Source organism: Procambarus clarkii, chromosome 61 (genome assembly GCF_040958095.1).
Source record: "Procambarus clarkii isolate CNS0578487 chromosome 61, FALCON_Pclarkii_2.0, whole genome shotgun sequence".
Taxonomy (NCBI): domain Eukaryota; kingdom Metazoa; phylum Arthropoda; class Malacostraca; order Decapoda; family Cambaridae; genus Procambarus; species Procambarus clarkii.
In genome coordinates, this window is record NC_091210.1 from 12,555,035 (window position 1) to 12,577,887 (window position 22,853).

The following is a 22,853-nucleotide window of genomic DNA, read 5'->3' on the forward strand; positions in this document are numbered from 1 at the left end:
ATCTTCTAGCGACGTGAGATTTAATTCCTCTAGTCTTCGTGGTTCATGCCCCTCAGTTCGGGCACTAGTCTGGTGGCAAACCTCTGAACCTTCTCCAATATAGTTTTATGCTTGACGAGATATGGATTCTGTGCTGAAGTTGCGTACTTCAGGATTGGTCTGACATATGTGGTATACAAGGTTCTGAATGATTCCTTAGACAAATTTTTAGAGGACGTTCTTATGTTGGCCAACCTGGCATATGCCGATGATGTTATCCTCTTGATGTGGGCTTCGGGGGACACGTCTGGGGTGATATCAAGCCCCAGGTCTTCCTCTCTCTTTCTCTCTCTCTGATTTTAGAAGAATTTCATCTCCCAAATGATACCTTGTATCTTGCCTCCTGCTCCCTACATCAGTCTTCATTACGTTACATTTGCTCGGGTTAAATTCTAACCACCATTTGTTGGACCATTCTTTCAGTTTGTCCAGGTCTTCTGGAAGCCTCATGCTGTCCTCCTCTACCTTAATCCTTCTTATAATTTTGGCATCATTAGCAAACATTGAGAGTAATGAGACTATACCCTCCTGTTTGATACCTGGTTGATGGGGTTCTGGGAATTCTTCTACTCCCCAAGCCTGGCCCGAGGCCAGGCTTGACTTGTGAGAGTTTGGTCCACCAGGCTGTTGCTTGGAGCGCCCCGCAGGCCTACATATACCTAGTTGATGAGGTTCTGGGAGTTCTTCTACTCCCCAAGCCCGGCCCGAGGCCAGGCTTGACTTGTGAGAGTTTGGTCCACTAGGCTATTGCTTGGAGCGGCCTGGAAGATCATTTACGTATATCAGAAAGAGGATAGGTCCGAGTACAAAACCCTGTGGGACTTCGCTTGTGACGTCATACCAATCTGAAGTCTCACTCGTCACAATAACTCTCTGCTTCCTATTGCTTAGGTGCTTCCTTATCCACTGGCGCACCCTAACAGTTACTCTTGCCTGTTTCTTCAATTTATGCACCAGCCTCTTATGGGTCCAACTTATGGAGATCCTCCACATCCTCGACTTGTGGAGATCAAGTCGAGGATCTCTGTCCGGGTAAGGGTCTGGTCCCCCTCTGAAGCGTACCATTATCCGGTAGATCATGGTACCTAAAGCTTAGTACCAGAGCGGAGCTCAACCAGGACAATCGGCTAACACATTCCGCACAAGGGATCGCAGTGTTCATTCAGATTCAGATTCTTTATTCAGGTAAAGGTACATCCGTTGAATTACATACATAATGATGGATTTAAGGATAGAGATAGTACATACAATACCTAAAGCCACTAGTACGCATAGCGTTTAGAAGATGTCCTCTCACTATAGAAGGTCGGCTGAATAAGGCCAGCTGGTTTGCTCAAAACTGATATAAGTTTAACTTGTATTCGAACCGTGGACCCTACGGTCCACGGTTGAATGACAATCAGTGCTTAGCTCGTGTGAAAATCGTGAAGTTGCTGTTTAGTCTGAGTTGATTTATTGTTTTTTTTGTATGGAGGCTGGTATTTTCTCCCGACTCCATGTATGACTAACCATCCTGTGAGAGGGAGATATTAGATGAATTTATAGCTAGTTTTTTTATCTACACTGTATAATCTTTCATATAGAATAGGATAGCAGCACATTGCTGTGAATACTTAAGCTTATTATTAAAAAAAATGCACGTATAAACTGGCTGACTGTCCTCCGACACAATGAATTACTATTATTATTTCATCAATATTATTATTTGCATTATTATTATTATTAATATATTATTATTGTCATTCTTATTAGTAATGAACTAAACTTGGCTTACCAAAGAAAACGTAAACGCAGACATAACCACAAGCGAGGGTCTGACACCTCCACAACAACATTCGTCACCGCTCTGAGTTCTATGTGAATTGTGCGTGTCGGAAAAAAAGAAGCACATATTACAAAGAAGCAGCACGTTTTCACCAAGAAGAAGCACGCATCATAAAGAAGCATGTATAAAAACTCTTAAGAAGCAATACTCGTGCCCGACCTTATCGTAAAGAGCGTCACTTCACTAATACCAATTGTACAGTCACTGAGAGACGATAAACCGTCACCCAAATTAACTATCATAAAGCAGTCTACGCCTGTGGCTCAATCTGTTTAGCAGACCATGTGCCTAAAAAAGTAAAGCATTGTCTTGTAGCTAGGTGGAATATCTGGCTCCTGCTCTGCCTGGGACTCACCGGGAAACAGCTTACAGATTTTTGCTTGAACGACATCCTTATTCGAATACTGTTACTGGAAGGAGGAACATGTGTGGTTAAATTGTAGTTTTTAGATTTTCAGTGTTCTGATTTGATCTTTGAGCAGATCATTGGCTTGGCCTAGAGGTGATGGGCCTTTGCCATAAGGTATATACTATTGACTGCTAGTCATAAATATTTTGTTGCAAGAAACAGTTTTTTAGCTGAACAGATCATATTTTCACTATTTGATGTCAGTATTCATCTGCGGCATTGTTATAACTCAGTGACTGTAAGATTGGGTTTAGAGAAAGATTGGATTGGGTTTAGTAGTATTTTCCAGTGACAGCTCTTATAATCAATCAAAATCATCAAAAATCAAAGATCATCTTTGACAATTGCCCAAAGAATACCTGAAAAGGGTAGAAAGAATCTATACATTAATATTCACTGTAAAAGTGCTTATGTTTAACAACAACAGCAAAAACACATGAAATATTAAACCTAATTTAACAACAACAACAATTCATGAGAGATAAAACCCAGGTCTAAGTAACTCTGCTGAAGTGCCGTGTCTCTAGAAGGCACACTACACAGTCCTGTTACTAGAAAAATGTGTCAAACTATAATAAAGAAGAAATATAAGTGCTTCACAGTAGGTGACCAGTAATGGCAGCTGCAAGAGGGATAAACTGCTGCACTTTGTAAATTGTAACAAAGAAAGTTTATATCCATCTTTCATTGGATATTTGGTGACGTTGGTCAACATTGTCTTGCTAATAACAATGATAATCCGGAGCATTTGCAGGACGTCGCGTGGTGTGAGTGTGATATTTGCCATGTTGAGATACCAATCTTCCAGATGCTTTCATGCCCACTGTAAGTTTTACTTTATGCTGCATTTAAGTCAGGGTGTTATGCTGCACAGTGCAGTAATTTCATAGATCATTTTTTTTTACAGTATTTGTCAATAAAGTTTCATTGTTAATATCTTAAATTTCCATGCTAATAAAGTACCTGTACAGTGGAATCTCGATTACCAAGGTTCCACTGGATTTGAGTTGTGGACGGTCGACCCCACAGACGCAGTCATAAATTTTTACATGCTGTTCATTTAAAACAGGAATTTTATCAAATGTAAATTAATATTATAATATATAGTATTAGTATATTGTGCATATATAGGTATAGGTAAGGTTAGGCGTTAAGGTTTGTTGGCAATCATTTGTATTTATAGTAGTGGGTGAAGCATTTACCAACCCGTCTTTGACTCAAGCCCATTACATCCAGCGGTCGACCCCACAGGTGCATTCATAAATTTTAACATGCTGTTCAATCAAAACACAAATTTTCTCAAATATAAATTAATATTATAATAAATTAGCATATTATGCATATATAGACATAGGTTAGGTTAGGTTAGGTGTTTAGGTTCTGTTGGCGATTATTTGTATTTGTAGTACAGTACGTGGGTGAAGCATTTATAGCATTTGTGGTTCGAACGAAACTCGTCAGTGAAGCACTTGTTCCGGAACTGTTCGAATGTCATCAGTTGTGAGTCATGTGTAAACCGTTTTTCATTCATGAACAGTGGGTTTGGCGGGTGCATGGAATAGACTTTGGGTCTTTGTTTGGAGGATGTGATGCAACCCGTCCTCAACTCAAGCCCATTACATCCAGAGGTCGACCCCACAGACGCATTCATAAATTTTTACATGCTGTTCATTCAAAACAGGAATTTTCTCAAATATAAATTAATATTATAATATATTAGCATATTGTGCATATATAGGCATAGGTTAAATTGGGTTAGGTGTTTAGGTTCTGTTTGCGATTATTTGTATTTGTAGTATGAAGGTGAAGCATTTACAGCGTTGTGATTCGAACAAAATTTGTCAGTAAAGCACTTGATCTGGCAGCCCGTCCTCCAAACAAAGACTCAAAAGTGATTCCTTGCATCCGTTAAACCCCCTGTTTATGAATGAAAAACGGTTTACACAACTCCCAACTGACTTCGTTCGAACACTTCCAGAACAAGTGCTTCACTGACGAATTTTGTTTGAACCACAATGCTGTAAATGCTTCACCCACATACTGCAAATACAAATAATCACCAACAGAACCTAAACACCTAACCTAACCTAACCTATTCTTATATATGCACAATATGCTAATATATTATAATACTAATTTATATTTGAGAAAATTCCCATTTTGAATGAACAGCATGTGAAAATTAATGAATGTGTCCGTGGGGTCAACTGCTGGATGTAATGGATTTGAGTCGAGGATGGGTTGGAACCACAATGGTATAAATGCAGCCCGTCCTCCAAACAAAGAGCCAAAAGATATTCCATGCACCCGATCCGTCTAATTACCACAAGCTATACAAGCTTCACTAAGCTTCCTGGCAATACGTTAGTAATGAATAAATATGATATATTTACTTATTATAATGTTGGTGCTGAATGTACAACACGAAAAAACAATTTTAATCTGAAAAAGTATCTTTTTATAAAGAAATTAGACGAAAATAAAGAGCTGGTGACGCCAAATCAAGTTGACGATCCAAGCGTCGGTTTGGTAAGGTTAGGTTAGGTTAGGTTTGGTTTGGTTTGGTTTGGTTTGGTTTGGTTTGGTTTGGTTTGGTTTGGTTTGGTTTGGTTTGGTTTGGTTTGGTTTGGTTTGGTTTGGTTTGATTTGGTTTGATTTGGTTTGGTTTGGTTTGGTTAGGTTTGGTTAGGTTCGGTTAGGTTCGGTTAGGTTAGGTTAGGTTAGGTTAGGTTGGGTTAGGTCAAGCTAACCTAACATATCATATTTATTCATTACTAACGTATTGCCAGGAAACTTTGTGAAGCTTGTGTAGCTTGTGGTAATTAGACGGACCCCATGCACACGCTGTAAATGCTTCACCCACCTACTACAAATGATCGCCAACAGAACCTAAACACTTAACCTAACCTATGCCTGTATGTGCACAAGATGCTAATATATTATGATGAGATGCTAATAGGGTAGCGTGGCCGAGTGGTCTAAGGCGCTGGATTTAGGCTCCAGTCTCTTCGGAGGCGTGGGTTCGAATCCCACCGCTGCCAAGAATATTTATTTGGAGCTGGTCGGCCGAGCGGACAGCACACTGGACTTGTGATCCTGTGGTCCCGGGTTCGATCCCGGGCGCCAGCGAGAAACGATGGGCAGAGTTTCATTCACCCTATGCCCCTGTTACCTAGCAGTAAATAGGTACCTGGGAGTTAGTCAGCTGCCACGGGCTGCTTCCTGGGGGTGGAGGCCTGGTCAAGGACCGGGCCGCGGGGACACTAAAAAAGCCCCGAAATCAACTCAAGATAACCTCAAGATATTATAATATTAATTTACATTTGAGAAAATCCCCGTTTTGAACTAACAGCATGTACAAATTTATGAATGCGTCTGTGGGGTCGACCCCTAAATGTAATGGACTTGAGTCGAGGATGGGTTGGTTGTGTGTAAACCGTTTTTTTTTAATCATAAAAAGGGGTTTAGCGGGTGCATGGAATCACTTTTGGGTCTTTGTTTGGGGTACGGGCTGGTTTGTTTGTAAACATAGAGGCGGACCGAGCGCATGGTTCCTGGTGGCAGGGATGCCAGATTGGGCTACAAGTAGCGAATTGGGCTACTTTTCAGAGCCCCGCGCTCCCAAATTTTTAATTTCGCTACTTGCGACTTTCTGGGCTACTTTAAAAACAAGTTGGGCTATTAATGTTAAGAAACTCAATGATGATTTTTATGCTTTTTATAATGTCATGTGTACAAATTTTAAGTCTCCGTGGTGTAGTGGTAAGACACTCGCCTGGCGTTCCGCGAGCGCTATGTCATGGGTTCGTATCCTGGCCGGGGAGGATTTGCTGGGCGCAATTCCTTAACTGTAGCCTCTGTTTAACGCAACAGTAAAATGTGTACTTGGATGAAAAAACAATTCTTCGCGGCGGGGATCGTATTCCAGGGACCATAGGATTAAGGACTTGCCCGAAACGCTACGCGTACTAGTGGCTGTACAAGAATGTAACAACTCTTGTATATATCTCAAAAAAAAAAAAAAAAAAATCACAGCCGCGTCCTATTCAATCAGCCGCTTGATTGAATAGACCACTTACCGCAGGAGGCCAGAGGTCAGAGACCGACCCCCTGGGGACGTTGATCCTAGGAACTTCCCAAAGAAAAAGTAACCGCAAGGCAAGATAATCCTCCCCAGGGGTTATAGATTTCCCAACCTTAATTGTCATTAATACTTCATCCCGGGTACTGTCTATGTTAAATGACCTCCCACTGTTGCCTACTGTAAATATTAGGTTTCTCTTTTGGTGTTTCCAAGTATTAAATGACTGTCGTTAAGAGCGGATTAGAATACAGTGAACTTGGCAGCTTCATCTGTGCTTTTAGTTCGACACAAGTTACCGCATATAGAAAAGAAGTTACCGCTGTTACTTTTAGAATTTGCTTAAGTGTTGAGATAAAGAAGTGTAAAATGGGGAAGTGGTCTAAACACCAGAAAGCGTTTCAGATGTCCTGGCTCGTGTTTGGAAAGTGGTTGGCTGAAGTGAAAGAAGATGGAAATAAGGCATATTGTAAAGTTTGTAGAACTGAGATAAGAGCTCATAGAAGTGGTTTAAAGAAACACAGTGAAACATTAAAACACAGACAAAATATATCGGAGGTAAGTCATCAGCAGATGAGCATCAAGTCTGTTCTATCAAAGAAGGAAGATAAACTTACTAAATTTGAATGTCGTCTGTCTGTATGTACTGTTGCTATCTAGAAATCTAACATTATGTTTGTAACTCATCTTGTATGTATGTACTTTTACCTGAATAAACATTTGATTTGATTCGATTTGACTAAACAAAAAATTGGGCTACTCTACTTGCAAATTCGCTACTTTTTGACCGTCAGCTTGCTATTTTTAGCAATTTGGATCTGGCAACCCTGGGTCGACCACGCTTCAGTTTACGAGTGTCTTCTGCCTGGTGACGATCGCGCTTCAATTCTTTGTGAAGCATTTCAGTGTTTTTTTCGGCTTTTTTTGGTTTCTAAACATAAAAATAATTATTATATACCACACCATGCGTCCCAGGAAAGTCAGTAGTATGGTTGAGCCAAAGAAAGCACATGTGAGGATGACTATAGCGGAAAAACAAGAGATCATTCATAAGCATGAACGTGGTACTCGTGTTGTTGAACTAGCAAGGCAGTACAAGAAGTCTACGTCGACAATATGCACCATATTAGCTAAGAAAAAGACCATTATGAGTGCTAAAGTAGCAAAAGGAGTAACAACAATCACGAAACAGAGAACCCAAACACTTGAGGAAGTTGAAAAGTTATTATTAATTTGGATAAACAACAAACAGTTAGCGGGTGATAGCATTTCAGAGGGCATGATTTGTGAGAAAGCAAGACTATTACACGAAGATCTTGTAAGAAAAACTGATATGAGTGATGCAGATGTGAAGGAGTTTAAGGCAAGCAGGGGATGGTTTGAGAAATTTCGAAAGAGAAGTGGTATTCATAGTGTTGTGAAGAATAAGGAGGCTGCCAGCTCAGATAAACCAACTGCTGAAAGCTTTGTTGACGTATTTAAAGAGTTTGTAGAGAGTGAGGGATACCTACCACAACAAGTGTTTAATTGTGGCGAGACAGGGCTATTCTGGAAAAGATTACCTAAGAGGACACACATTACCCAGGAGGAGTCATCATTGCCCGGACACAAGCCTATGAAAGATAGGTGTACTCTTGTGCTGTGTAGTAATGCGAGTGGAGATTTGAAAATTAAACCCTTGGTTGTGTATCATTCCCAAAATCCAAGGGCTTTCAAAAAATATAGAGTACAGCAAAGCCAATTGTATGTGATGTGGAGGGCTAATATTAAGACAAGGGTGACTAGCCTATTTTGTGCCGAGTGGGTGAATGAAGTGGTTGGCCCTTCCATCAAAAAGTATCTGCAGGAGAAACGTTTGCCACTCAAGGCCCTGCTTCTCCTTGACAATGTTCCTGCTCATCCTCCAGGCTTGGAGGATTATTTGTTGACGAAATTTAATTTTGTTACAATAAAGTTCCTTCCTCCCAACACCACTCCTCTACTTCAGCCTATAGACCAGAAAATTATTTTCAATTTTAGGAAACTTTATGAAAGGGCACTTTTCCGAAGATGTGTCGAAGTGACCAATGCCACAAACCTCACCTTTAAAGAGTTCTGGAAAAACCATTTTAATATTTTTACTGCTTTAAAACTCATAGACAAAGCCTGGCAAGAAGTGACTCTAAGAACCCTGAACTCTGGCTGGAGAAAATTGTGGCCTGAATGTGTTCCAGAACGAGAGTTTGACGGGTTTGAGCCTGAACCTGAAGTGCTTCTTGTTGAGGAAATTGTTTCTCTGGGCAGGCAATTGGGCTTTCAGTTGGATGGTGCGGATGTGGAGCAGTTGGTGGAGGAACACAGTGAAGAACTGACCCCCGAAGAACTCCTAGCCCTTCACAAGGAGAATCAACGAGAAATAGATGAGGAAATTTTTTCAAGGGAGGAGGAGGAGAAGACATCACCGATTATCCCTTCCTCAACAATTAAGAAGTGGTGTGAAGTATGGAAAGAAATGCAAAGTTTTGTTTTAAAGTGTCACCCAGATAAAGCTGTAGCAGCCCGTTGCATTAACCATTTTGATGACAATGTGATGTCTCGCTACAGACAAATATTAAAACGTAGGGAAAAACAAGTGTCTATAGACAGGTTCTTATCAAGACAAGCAAGCAGAGACCCACAACCAGGTCCTAGTGGTATGCCTGCAAAACGTAGGAGAGAGAGTACCCCAGAGAAGTCATCACAGCCTGATGTTATAATGGAAGGGGACTCCCCTACCAAACACTAACATCTCTCCTCTTTCCCCGCTCCTCACCGTCTTCCATATGCCAACAAGAGGCATCAATAAAGGTAAGATATAACTTATACATACTGTAGTACAAATTATTTGTAGTATTATGTATGAAATGTATTTTGAAGTTATTATTTTTGGGAGTGGGGAACGGATTAATTCAATTTACATTATTTCTTATGGGAAAATTTGTTTCGTTTCTATTTGCGAATTTACGGTTTATGAGCCGTCTCTGGGAACGGATTAAATTAAAAAACCATGGTACCACTGTATATCATATTTTGTAACCATTTTGTACACCCACACTATACAGTCTGCTTTATACATTTTAAATGTATATTTTTGGGTAGGTCAGGCTTTAAAATCCACATGAGAAGTCTGTATGAATCAACCAGGGTTAGTGTGTGCAATCCTCTCTTGTAAAGTACATGCATTTTACACATTTGCTGTTTCATCCATTAAATTTCATTATAAAAAAAATAGGCCTATACTGTATACTGTATATAATTGTTTACAAATTTATAACTTTAAATTTAATGTTTTGTATGTCTAATTACAGTATCTTACAATTATTTATGAGTTTATTTTACAATTTTTTTTTAATTATTGGCTCACTTTTTTCCCTTCATTATTTGTCTAATTCATCACTTTCACTGTTTATGTCATGAACTGCTTCACTGAATTGTACAGTATTAATTTTCATTATTAATTTGTCTTTTTCATTTCCAACATATTCATGCTATATCACAAGTTATAATTAGTAATTAATTAATAATGAATAAATGTTGCAGTATTACCAAGACTAAATGGACGCTACACACATGAGTGGCGGAGCAGAATGGCTGCCCAGCTATTCAACACGAGCTGCATGTTGAAGGCTAATAGTGTGTTGTGTGTCTCATCTTGTGCTGCATCACACAACGTGTCGCTGCCTGAAAAGAAGTCGTCTAAAAATAGGTACTGTACTTGGTTGTTAAATGTTAAATTGCCTTGGTTGCATAAGCCTTTCATATTTGTAGAATTTAGGGCAAGGCAAAAAAACTAACACAGTTTATAAGAGATTTATGATAAGTCAGCTTAGGGTGGAACTTCAGAAAGGTCAAGAAACCAGGTTTCTGTTCCAGATTGACCAGCCTCTTGTGGTGCTTGCCTTTCCTGAGCAATGTAAAGGTCTTGGACTCTTCTGTGTAGCTATGGGGTGGAAGCAGGTATGGTCTTGTTGGGGGTGAATGGGGATCGTCTGTTCGTTATGCAGTGTGGCAATTATGCCCTTCCCAGCTGTATTTGCAACTGAAGTTGGATTCGATGTCTGCTGATGAATGGCCCCTACGCCTGTGTTCTGGCTCAGTTTTCATCGTCTGCAGCTGGAAAACCCCTGTGGGTCTCTTGGTGCAAGTCTGAAGGATGTACATGTACTTCAGTTTTGATTCATGCCAATGGCCATTCTTAATGCCTCTTATCATTCCACTTGTTGTATGTGTTGTTGTTGTTGGGTCTCTGTTTTGGCTGACTGACCCCCATCTTGGGATCGAGGAACAACCAGGAACGTTTTTCCTGACTGCATTGTTTGATGGAGCTGCTGTCATTGGGGTTCACTGTCAACATTTCACCAGCGCCGTTTAAAAAGTTGTCACAGGCATTTGTTTTCACCTCCGGCATGCTCTCATTCTTGAACCTTCTTGGTCTTTGGATAGTGTTTTGTTTTTTCTGTCCTCTCAGTTTTCTGTCGTCACTTTGGTCATTGATTGCATTTTCAAAGCTCTGTTTCTGGGGCAGCCTCTTGTGGCTCCCTGAATCTATCTTGCTGAGATGAAGCCAGAATCTGGCTCCTCTCTCACAGAGGTGCAGAGAGCAGGTGATACTCTGTTACCCCACAGGGAAAGTATCCAAAAAGGATGTCAGTTGGGGGGGAAGTTTTCAGGTCCCTTTCAGTCCTCCAAGCCGCTAAGAGATATGAAAAGACATACACTGGTGAACCTGAAAAGGAGGGAGGGAATCAGGGAGCCACTGGGGCTCAGCCAGAAAGAGGCATTTCATTACATTCAACACTGGTTTTCTGGGGAGACCCTCATGGCTCGCTAAAGCTAACTACCCATGGGGAAAGGTAAAACAAGGACTCGCCAGAGAGAAGGAAAGACTGCATGAAGTCAAATCTAACCAGGGATGGCCAGTCAGGAGAAATGCTCCATGGAGCAGGTATTGCAAAGCGCTGTGATAGCTTTGCTTTTCTATCGCAGATTTAGAAATCTTTATAATTTAGATTAGAAAAATATTCTCGTAGATATATCATCTTATTGTGATTTCCTTGTCTGTTTGTTGCTTGAAAAGTTGTGTATTGAGATCCAGTTGTCTATATATTGTACTAAGAATGGCAATAACTATTTTCTCCCTTATTTCAGTGATGATGAGGATAAGCATATAGATGATGAATTGGGACATGTGGAGAGTGAAGATTCTTGCCTAGAAGAGGGAGAATTTTTTGACAACCCTTATCATCAAGACAGAAAGATTCAAGTGAAAGACATTGGGGAAAAAGTAAAAATTATTTGTTAGATATTGTAATATTTTTTATTAGTTTGAACAAAGTTTAGGTGTATAATAGTCTGTTCTTCCATAGCTTATAATTAAGGAAAGAATAAATTTTGGGGTTCTTGGAAATTTCATTTTGTGGTTGATAAGTTTATAAGAAGGTAATGATAACTGTACATACAAATATATATACCAGTAGTATCATTTAGTGGTAAGTGGTAATTTAGATTTAGAAAGTGGTAAGTACATTTACCACTTTCATGAGGTGGGGGAAGCATCTGCCTGGAGGAAAATAGTAATATAACTAGTAACTGAAGATTATATATATACAGTACTGTATATACAGTATATATATTGAATAATAAAACGTTAAATGTATCACCTGGCCATTCATTACATCATTCACAATACAGTATATAGCATCACTTACAAGCAAGCACCACTACACTCCAGCAATCATCCACAGCAGGACGCTGCTGGTTCATAAGACCAGGTGTACACTGATCATTGTGAATTGTCACATAAATTACACGTAAATACTTTTACTATCATACACACCACTTCCACCCATCCTTATTCCTTATATCTTGGGTGTTGTCCACACTTACTCCCTGCATTCTCACACCCTCACTCACTATGTCCGCTATAACATTCACTTACTCCCTGCATTCTCACACCCTCACTCACTATGTCCGCTATAACATTCACTTACTCCCTGCATTCTCACACCCTCACTCACTATGTCCGCTATAACATTCACTTACTCCCTGCATTCTCACACCCTCACTCACTATGTCCGCTATAACATTCACTTACTCCCTGCATTCTCACACCCTCACTCACTATGTCCGCTATAACATTCACTTACTCCCTGCATTCTCACACCCTCACTCACTATGTCCGCTATAACATTCACTTACTCCCTGCATTCTCACACCCTCACTCACTATGTCCGCTATAACATTCACTTACTCCCTGCATTCTCACACCCTCACTCACTATGTCCGCTATAACATTCACTTACTCCCTGCATTCTCACACCCTCACTCACTATGTCCGCTATAACATTCACTTACTCCCTGCATTCTCACACCCTCACTCACTATGTCCGCTATAACATTCACTTACTCCCTGCATTCTCACACCCTCACTCACTATGTCCGCTATAACATTCACTTACTCCCTGCATTCTCACACCCTCACTCACTATGTCCGCTATAACATTCACTTACTCCCTGCATTCTCACACCCTCACTCACTATGTCCGCTATAACATTCACTTACTCCCTGCATTCTCACACCCTCACTCACTATGTCCGCTATAACATTTACTTACTCCCTGCATTCTCACACCCTCACTCACTATGTCCGCTATAACATTCACTTACTCCCTGCATTCTCACACCCTCACTCACTATGTCCGCTATAACATTTACTCGCTCCCTGCATTCTCACACCCTCACTCACTATGTCCGCTTACTCCCTGCATTCACTTACTCCCTGCATTCTCACACCCCTCACTATGTCCGCTATAACTTTTCCAGACATTCTCTTCTGCTTTCAAATTCACTTGAATGCACTCTTTTCACGGGTATACCATCATTCACTCATTCTTCATGCCAAAAACATCTCGTGCATCTCAGATTGTATAATATTCTTTGCAGGTCAATGTTGGTGAACCTGTGATATGTGGATTGAAACGTCTGTTTCAAATAAATCGTAATGAAGCACTTCGTATGGTTCGCCCCAGAAATTTTCTCTTGGTGTCTGATGGAGCTATATTGAAAACTCTCTACTTTCTTAAAGACCAAAATATTGCATCTCGACAAATACAACGAATACCTTGGATAATGCTACATTCTTCAGGTGTGTTGTTAATAATATAGTAGCTAGTAAATTTCAATAGCATCTTGATTCATGTTAAAATATTGTATTTTTATAAATATGGAAAGGCTATATATGAGATTCGTAAAGGTAATTACAGTATGTTCATTAGTTGAATCCAAATTGCCCTGTAACTGACTAGAGAACAGCTTCACGACAGCCTAGACTTGCAACACTGAGGCCAGCTGCAGCCGAGGCCTGTGATCCTCTGCGATCAGGGCTCCAGATTGCACAGGCAAACTTATATGGAACTGCCACAAACCCATCTTCTCGGCGCAAGGCTGCAGCAAACAGGCACGCCCGAAGTGGCTCAAAGGAAGAGTCGCCCAAGAACAACTGAAAAATTACCCTGCCTCATGTCACTCAAGCTGTGCCATGCCCCGAAGGTAAACAAGAGGTTGTCCGCAAGTCAGGAAGAGGAAGGAGCTGTATATCTCAACCAAGAAGATGAAGCAGAACAGAAGAGGATGGATTCATCAAAGAAACGAGGGCCTGATCCTGAAGGAAGAACTGAAGCAAATTTGCTCGTGCCACAGATGGAGAAAGACAGGTTGTTGGAAACCTATGCAAAAAAAAAAAAAAAGAGATGAAGCAAAGAACCCTAATTGAAATTGAAATAAGTTTATTGAGGTAAAATACACACAAAGGGATGAGGTAGCTCAAGCTATTCTCACCCCGTTCAGTACATCGTGTTAATACATACATAGACACACATCACAAGCAATAAACGTATTATCGAACATTCTGAGAGATAAACATATACATTTCCTCCTTTACACAAGTAAAGAACCCTAATGGAACCCAGAAATATACAGTACACAGGGAGTGGCAGCCAAGGATCAAACTAAAACATTGATGGAGGATACGTGTAATCCTCTTTGCAGTTGGGCCATAGGCTGTGTGCTATAGACTAAGCTCGCTGCTTATGACCCAACCCCCAGAACCTCACAGAGGAGTCAAAGAGCTTTACACTGCCCAAAGAATGGACCTCTCAAAAGGAGGATTCCTTTTCGGGAACAGCCACCCGAACCGCCCAAGGGAAGCAACCCAGACCTGCATTCGTCTGATGCGTTCACATTCACAAAGTCGTGCTCAGAGGCTGGTTTTGTTACTGCTTATGTGTATGTGTTTAAGAGTGTTTATATGTACTATTTTTAAACAATTTACATATTATTACATAAATTTTTGTGTATTGTTAGTTGATATATTCTATAACACAGAATTAAAAATCACTATAATATTTTCTTACTATTGTATTTACAAAACAATAACACCACTGGTTTACATAGTAACAATATTAACATTCTTTTATTCAACAGATAGTCTTCAAGAAAAATTTCACAAGATTACCGAGCCATATTTATTCCGCAACTACTCGGAAGGCTTGGGATTTTGTCACTTCACACCTAGTGTGATAGTCAGTCTCCAGGACACTTTCATGATGGAAGCAGCAAAATTTTCCCATCACCCAAACCGAATATATTATATGGCTGACAGATTAAATGTAAGTTGAAATATTATTAGATGTGAAAATTTAACTTTAATAGGGGGAAAAATTTCTTTTTATATACAGGTATATGTAACCCGCCTAGTAATTATGATCACGCTGTTAGGTTTCACAATCGAGGGAAGGGGAGCCAGTCGGCCGAGCGGACAGCACACTGGACTTGTGATCCTGTGGTCCTGGGTTCGATCCCAGGCGCCGGCGAGAAACAATGGGCAGAGTTTCTTTCACCCTATGTCCCTGTTACCTAGTAATAAAATAGGTACCTGGGTGTAAGTCAGCTGTCACGTGCTGCTTCCTGGGGGTGGAGGCCTGGTCGAGGACCGGGCCACGGGGACACTTAAGCCCCGAAATCATCTCAAGATAACCTCAAGATCTGGGTTCAATCAATTCCCAGGCAGGACAGAAATAATTGGGCATGTTTTCTGTCAACTGTTGTTTCTGTTGACTTTGCAGTAAACAGATACCTGAAAGTTAGGCAACTGTTGTAGGTTGTATCCAGGGTAAAGTCAGTAGTTGGTTTTAGACGACCTCGATAACCCTGTATGTTAGTTCAGGCTGTTGTTCCCAACAACAGGAATTAATAAATGTCTTTTCTAGATAATAAGTGTATTTTACATGCTGGTTTGATAAGCATTTAAATAATCAGCCACCATCTGGTTCCATATTACTGTTAGGTGAACAGAGGCTTAAAGTGAAAGGAAATGTGCCCAACCATTTCTGTCTTCTTGAGGTTATCTTGAGATGATTTCGGGACTTTAGTGTCCCCGCGGCCCGGTCCTCAACCAGGCCTCCACCCCCAGGAAGCAACCCGTGATAGCTGACTAACTCCCAGGTACCTATTTACTGCTAGGTAACAGGGGCATCAAGGTGAAAGAAACTGTGCCCATTGTTTCTCGCCGGCGCCTGTGATCGAACCCGGGACCACCGGATCACACGTCCAGTGTTCTGTCCGCTCAGCCACCAGCTCCCGGTCTTGCTGGGGATTCAAATTTGGGATTCCTGATTGTGAGTTGAGAACGAATTCAACTGTATTATCGAGACCCTTCTTGAAAGCCACTTAAATCTTTTAACGTGATTTAAATAACATGGGGAAAGTTTTTGCCTAAAGAAAGGAACATTCCTAAAGGGAGTAAGGCATAAGAAAATGGCTGAAGAATGTACAGTGCTGGACAAAGATGTGATTGATGTTTGCATGAAACTTATGCTTTATAATCTAAATTAAGGTATATAATGTTATCTGAATGTTTCGTATACTGAAGTGTGAATATTATGAAACCTATTTAAAACCCATAACTTTCAGGTGCCGGTTGAGCAGCTCACAGAGAGGATTGTCAAGCCTAAACATATTCTTAATATGGACGTGAAGCGTTTGGACGTAATAATTGATATTCTCTTTGGTATGGAGTTGCATCGTTTTCTATACATGAGTGATGATAAGACTCAACAATAGTGATTATATTCATCATCAGTCTTCATTATTATTATTATTATTATTATTATTTATTATTATTATTATTTATTATTATTATTATTATTATTATTTATTATTATTATTATTATTATTATTATTGTTTCCTACCTAGGGAATGGAACACTTTTTTTTATAAGCTAAATGCCAAAACATGAACTAGGACTCATGTAAAAGTTGTAAAAAGTTTATTTGTTTACATAGACAAGAATATTGGATGTAAAACAGCCAGTGTGATAAGTCTTTTTCCAACTTGATCATATTGATTTGGAAGGACTTCTATTTTGCCAACTCTCAGTTATACATTACATATATCACTTATGTAGTTGTTTCAGTGGAAAACTTATTAATAAATTTAAATTCATGTAATTCATTGTGTTTTTGGGAAAGCAGCCAGTGTATATATATATACATGTTAGGCTTATATATTAACGTCCCCCTCCCCTAAAGTTGCTCACCATAGCCCGTGTTACTTGGAACTTTTTGTTCCAGGTAGCGAATCTTTAACAACAACAACAAACCCTAAAGTTGAACTACTGACCCTCCCCTAGGATACAACCCCACAGCAAGCTGATTAACTCCTTGGTACCTATTTTATGTTAGGTGAACAGGGCATTAGGTGATGGGAAACACCCCCAACCATTTCTGTCCCAACTAGGAATTCCCGACTGTGAGTTGAGAACAAAGCTGACTGTACTATTGGTCGAGGACCAGACCCTGGGGACGCTAAGCCCCCGAGACCATCTAGTAACCCTCAACGTACTACTGGGTCCCGGGGGTAGAGAGTGGGAGGACGCAGTGGGGGACCAAGGGATAGGGACAAGCGGGGGTCAAGGGGAAGATGGGGTGAAGAGTAGAAAAAGTGGGGGGACAGAGACCTGGGTGCAGCAGGGTACCCTATATATGTATATATATAACTGTTCGAGGTTGGAGAGATGGGGGCGAGAGTGAGTGGGGAAAATGGAAAAATGGGATAGAGACAAGTAAGTAATTATCAACAGAAGGCACCAAGCCAGGAAGGAGGGATAAAGAGAAGGGGGAGGAAACATGGGGAAGAGGGGAAAAGAATAGGGGTGGAATGGGATGGTCGGGAAAAGAGACACTATCCCAGGCACTGCTGGATATAACATATATATGATGATCATTTTTTTTCCACAGCATATGGAATGAAGGCAGAAGACATACTGGCTGACCTGTGGGTGTTCTACCACAACGTTAATAAAATAGAGGCGAGGCTGCAGCGGGCTACAGAGATTGGTTGTGAGAGAATCAAACCGTGGATTTGTCATGCAGCTCCTCATGTTTTTGAGAGGTTGGTAGCCAAGTAATGTTATTAAAAGCCATGCGGAGTCACCTTGTTCTTTCTAGCAACTTGGTAGCTGGGACTTGTTTACTCAATATAATAATAAGGACAAGGGCTGTGGTGGGTATGTGGGCCTGTGGGCCGCTCCAAGCAACAGCCTGGTGGACCAAACTCTCACAAGTCAAGCCTGGCCTCGGGCCAGGCGTGGGCAGTAGAAGAACTCCCAGAACCCCATCAACCAGGTATATGTGGGCCTGCGGGCCGCTCCAAGCAACAGCCTGGTGGACCAAACTCTCACAAGTCAAGCCTGGCCTCGGGCCGGGCTTGGGCTGTAGAAGAACTCCCAGAACCCCATCAACCAGGTATCAACCAGGTATCAAGGATGATGCATGGGGGACTGGATACTGCATTTAGGCCCTAAAACAGAAGGGTCCAGAACCGAGACAAAGACCCTTTCTTTGTCTTGACAAATCTCATCCAACCCACAGTGGTGGAAGACGAGGCCTTGGTAAGCTGATAAAGGATCGAAACGTTACCACCGTCAACTGACATGATGGACTGAACCTGATGTGGCAACATCAGAGTACAGTACAGTAAATGTGATGGAAGAGGTAAACTTCCTGATCAGCATAGAGAGACCTCAAAGAAGGGGCACGAATGCCTTTTCTTTGCACGAATTTGCCCAAGAAGGAACTTGAGTTAGATTCACATGGTGTACTTTACATACTAATAAATAGCCCAGTAATACCATAGTGCTCACGAAAAAATTTGTTCTGAAAAAAAAAATTTTTTCTTTTAACACTTTCGCGCTATCTGGACGCGCCGGCGCGTTCGGTTTCGTCTAACGTAAACGCATAGTGGACATAAAGTTATGTCAACTTTTAAAATATTTGTATAAAATTCAATTTTTATCCGATTTACTTTGGGTTTGTTTCAAACTGCGCGCTATGAGGCTCTCTTTCTCACCACTAGGCTGCATGGTACAATAAGTTCATGAAAGGTGTGGATAACGTCGATCAAATGGTATTTTGTCCCAAACGGGTTGCAGGTGGGTGACTTTAGCCGTTTATACTGGTAATTCTTCCCCCATATCATGTATTATATGCATATGTCTGTTTAGGGAATTTTATTCCGATCAATATACAACCAAAAATAACTGTGTGCAACAAGTATAATCTTGACAAACATAACAAAAGTAAAAATATTTCGTGTGTGTTTGACGCTCACTGATATGTTCCAGCGTTGTTTTATATTTGTCGCTATTCTAACTTACGCTTTGTTGATATTTTTTACCTATGGGCACATAGAACATTCTATTGCGAATACATTGACATGAAAATGAATGACGTACATAGAAAATTAATGTCATGAGAGTGAAATAAGTATAAACTTTCAAAGCGCTGTGCGTCGTCCCGTCACCGATACCGGGTAACAATTTCACCACTTCCCACACTCTTGCGGGCGGGCTGCATCAATATTCAACGCTTATATTCATATCACCGTGTTGGGAATTTCATTGCGAGTCCATTGATACCAAAATTAACGCTGTAGAACAAGTGTGGAGGTGATTATAATCCCAAGAGTAAAAACATTTTGTTGCTGATGGGCGCTCACGGCGAGTCATCTACGTAGTTATTTATTTGGTGCTGGTATCCCTATATGTTTCGTGACTTATTTTACTAATGTTCTTCTAGAGAATTTTATTGCAAACACGTTGGTGCCAAAATGAAATACGTAGCATGAGAACTAAGGTCAGGAGAGTAAAAAGAGTATACACATTTTTGTTTTTACGCTTAAGCGATAAAAACGCAGCGCGCACATTCGGTTGGCTGAGTGACCTTTGCGGAGAGCGCGAAAGTGTTAACATTGTTAATGAACCTTCACAAAACACGAAAATCCAACTAAAATGTCCCCACCGCTTGTAGTTTAGTTGTAATAACCCAGAGTAGTTGTAGTTGTAATAACCCAGAGTAGCTGTAGTAACCCAAAATATGATTTGCACAGTGCAGTCAGGTAGGCCAAAATCATATACTGTATACAGTATAAATATATGTGTATATGATTTATGCAGTGGGAAGGGTAATGAGTGACCACTGTCTTAAAAAATGTATCATTCTACTCTTTCAGATTCTGTGAACGATTTGTGTGTAAAACCCAGCTGCTTGGAGAACATAAAGATGTGGTGAGCTATTTATCTCGCAGGCTGGAGTGTGAACCTTCTGTAGCAGCCGAACTCTACCGAAGTAGATCGGGGCTAAATGTCGGTCATATTCCCAAACTGAAGAGGAATCTGGATCTTCTGTTTGCTGCAGGATTTACACCACAGGATGTTAGGTATGGTGTATTGTATTTTGTGTCCATTAGCTCGTAATATTATCTCTGTGTGCTATTGGACTCTGGTGTGTTATTATTTTATTTTATTTATTTATATATACAGTATATACAAGAGTTCTTTCATTCTTGTACCGCCACTAGCGCACACAGCATTTCGGGCAAGTCCTTAATCATAATTTTCCCCGGAATACGATTGCCAATTCGTTCAACAACCGGATACCCATTCACGGTAGGGTGAACAGAGGCTTAAGGATTGATGCCCAGTAAATCCTCCTTGGCATAGGATACGAACCCAGGCCAAAGCTCTCACAAAATGCCAGGCGGGTGTTACCACTTCACCACAGGGAATTATGTTTACCTTCGTTTGATCATCATTGTAATAGTTCACGATAGGTGATTGTTGAAGCCTGAAGAAGAGACTTCCATCCAGCAATGGATGAAATGCAATATGAAATATTTTAACAATGTTTCAGATCTATTCCTAATCTCAGTGTGGTCTGACACATTATGAAATAGACAAAATTTCAGGTTTATATTTTATAAAAAAAAAATTGGGAATTAGGATGTAGTGATTCCATTGCCCAAAAGTATTTATGGCGTGCATCCATACTGGCCAAAGGAAACAGAGGTAGCCATACAGGTACAATAGTGTATTTGAAGAATTTGAAAACGAATTAATAAGGTACAGATAGAAAAGCCAGGACGAGTCTCGTATCAGCTGAAGGCATGACTGTAACAAGGCTGACCGAGAAGAGAAAATGGAAGGACAGCCTGGCAGCCCAAGGAGAGAAAATGGAAGGACAGCCTGGCAGCCCAAGGAGAGAAAATGGAAGGACAGCCTGGCAGCCCAAGGAGAGAAAATGGAAGGACAGCCTGGCAGCCCAAGGAGAGAAAATGGAAGGACAGCCTGGCAGCCCAAGGAGAGAAAATGGAAGGACAGCCTGGCAGCCCAAGGAGAGAAAATGGAAGGACAGCCTGGCAGCCCAAAGAGAGAATATGGGAGTACAGCCTGGCAGCCCAAGGAGAGAAAATGGAAGGTCAGCCTGACAGCCCAAGGAGAGAAAATGGAAGGTCAGCCTGGCAGCCCAAGGAGAGAAAATGGAAGGACAGCCTGACAGCCCAAGGAGAGAAAATGGAAGGTCAGCCTGGCAGCCCAAGGAGAGAAAATGGAAGGTCAGCCTGGCAGCCCAAGGTGATTGAAGAAATAGAGCAGAAGTAATGTAAATGAAACTGTATATGAGATATGAAATTTGTTTAAATTCTTTTTCACACATGCAAAATCAAATGTAAAATGTCCATTGATTATTAGACTTAAACTTGCAAGAGGAGGTTCATACACAGAGAATGACAAATAAATTAGTGAAATCCTGAGAGAACAGTTTGAAGCTCTGTTTATCACTCTACCAGACAACTTGAAGGTTGATGATCTGGACAGCATCTTCATAACAATATGCATGATTCAGACCAGTTGCCACTTTTGTTGGACATTTGGGACAAAAGTTTGTTGCTTTTCTTAATATTGACAGGTTCATAATGTTTAAATATATGTATGTAACATTTTGACGATTTGGAAGTAATTTTACAAATTCCATCTTTCTTTCCAGGTCGTGCATACAGGTGCTGCATATTTCTGAGGAGAGGGTAGTGAAAAGGATTACAGAACTCAAAGAAATTGGTTATTTCCCATTCCCAATATTACTTTTGTGCAAGTCTTCAGTTGCGTATAAGAAAATTGTTAGACAGTACAGGTACAAGGATAAATATTGCCAGGGAAATGTTATTGATACATGAAGCTTATCAAAGCTCGAGTAGATTGCGTTAGAAAATTTTTCATTGCCTTTAAATTTAAAAATGAAGGTGACAGCATAAAAACTAAGCTATTTTATCACAGAGCATACATGGCAAGAGTGAATTTGATATCTACTGGCAGTGAAACTGTTTTCAAAATAGCTCTCATTTTTGTTTAAAACAAACGATGAAATGTATGACGTGTAACAATTGAAAGTGGGGACGGAATGAAAGCTAGAACGTGAGTGTATGAATGACGGATCCTGTAGCACAGGCATCTGTATTCTCTGCTAACAACTGAGGGACTAGGTTTCAGTCTCTGAGCAAGATAGAAACAGTTGGGCACATGTACGTTCACCTGATGCTGCTGTTCACAGCAATAAAATAGATACCTGGGAATTAGACAATTGTTTTTTTATTGCATCCTGGTGAAGATAAACAGGTGGCCTTGGGGGACCTCAATAAGCTCAAGAAAAGGCTTCCTGCCCCCATCAACAGGCACTATTCAGCATTATACCTAACCATCTTCCAAGTACTGTGTTTGACCTGCGATGTTGGCATACAGCAGGTGATATACCATTTGTTGTACATATATGTAATGGTGTACCCCATTTCTTAATTATATATAGTTTATTATTAATTTTACACCGTGCATCCTCACTAATTTCGGGATGGTTTGAACAAATAGTATTCGATACAAGTGTTTGATTAAGTGAGGACTGTTCGTCCCAGCTGTCACTGAGGCCGGGATCTAGGGTAAAGAGAAGAGGCGGAATAAGGATGGTGGGGAATGCTAACCAGTAAAACTATATTTTATTCTGGAACTACACTTAGGTAATTATATAAACATATTCAGCCTTCTGGGTATAACTTTTCAAAAACTTCAATTTTTTTGTTATCAAACTTTATTTACAAAATC

General features: G+C 40.6%; 1 protein-coding gene and 1 non-coding gene across 6 annotated transcripts; both read left to right on the forward strand.

The window, feature by feature from the left end:
• The first annotated feature begins 1,834 nt into the window (after positions 1-1,834).
• On the forward strand, positions 1,835-22,341 carry mTTF (mitochondrial transcription termination factor). 5 transcript variants are annotated; one of them, XM_045768623.2, is made up of 10 exons: positions 1,839-1,986; positions 2,701-3,098; positions 9,913-10,078; positions 11,521-11,656; positions 13,315-13,516; positions 14,854-15,038; positions 16,342-16,438; positions 17,668-17,821; positions 19,940-20,146; positions 21,751-22,341. In XM_045768623.2, the coding sequence occupies exons 2-10, from the start codon at positions 3,005-3,007 to the stop codon at positions 21,935-21,937; spliced, it is 1,428 nt and encodes a 475-aa protein (XP_045624579.1). In that variant the 5' UTR covers positions 1,839-1,986; positions 2,701-3,004; the 3' UTR covers positions 21,938-22,341. The 5 variants fall into 5 exon arrangements, 4 of the variants coding, with proteins under 4 accessions (XP_045624578.1, XP_045624579.1, XP_069163914.1 ...); XM_069307813.1 differs by having other exon boundaries at positions 1,845-1,982; XM_045768622.2 differs by having other exon boundaries at positions 1,835-3,098.
• TRNAL-UAG (transfer RNA leucine (anticodon UAG)) lies at positions 5,233-5,314 on the forward strand. Its single transcript has one exon. It is a non-coding gene; the product is annotated as a tRNA-Leu (tRNA).
• Positions 22,342-22,853: the final 512 nt, after the last annotated feature.

Excerpts from the sequence above, each read along its gene's own strand:
- mTTF (XM_045768622.2), top strand. The coding sequence starts at position 3,005 with ATGATAATCCGGAGCATTTGCAGGACGTCGCGTGGTGTGAGTGTGATA. Across the intron at positions 3,099-9,912 it reads CAGATGCTTTCATGCCCACT|TATTACCAAGACTAAATGGA; the intron begins GTAAGTTTTACT and ends TAAATGTTGCAG. Across the intron at positions 17,822-19,939 it reads GCTCCTCATGTTTTTGAGAG|ATTCTGTGAACGATTTGTGT; the intron begins GTTGGTAGCCAA and ends CTACTCTTTCAG.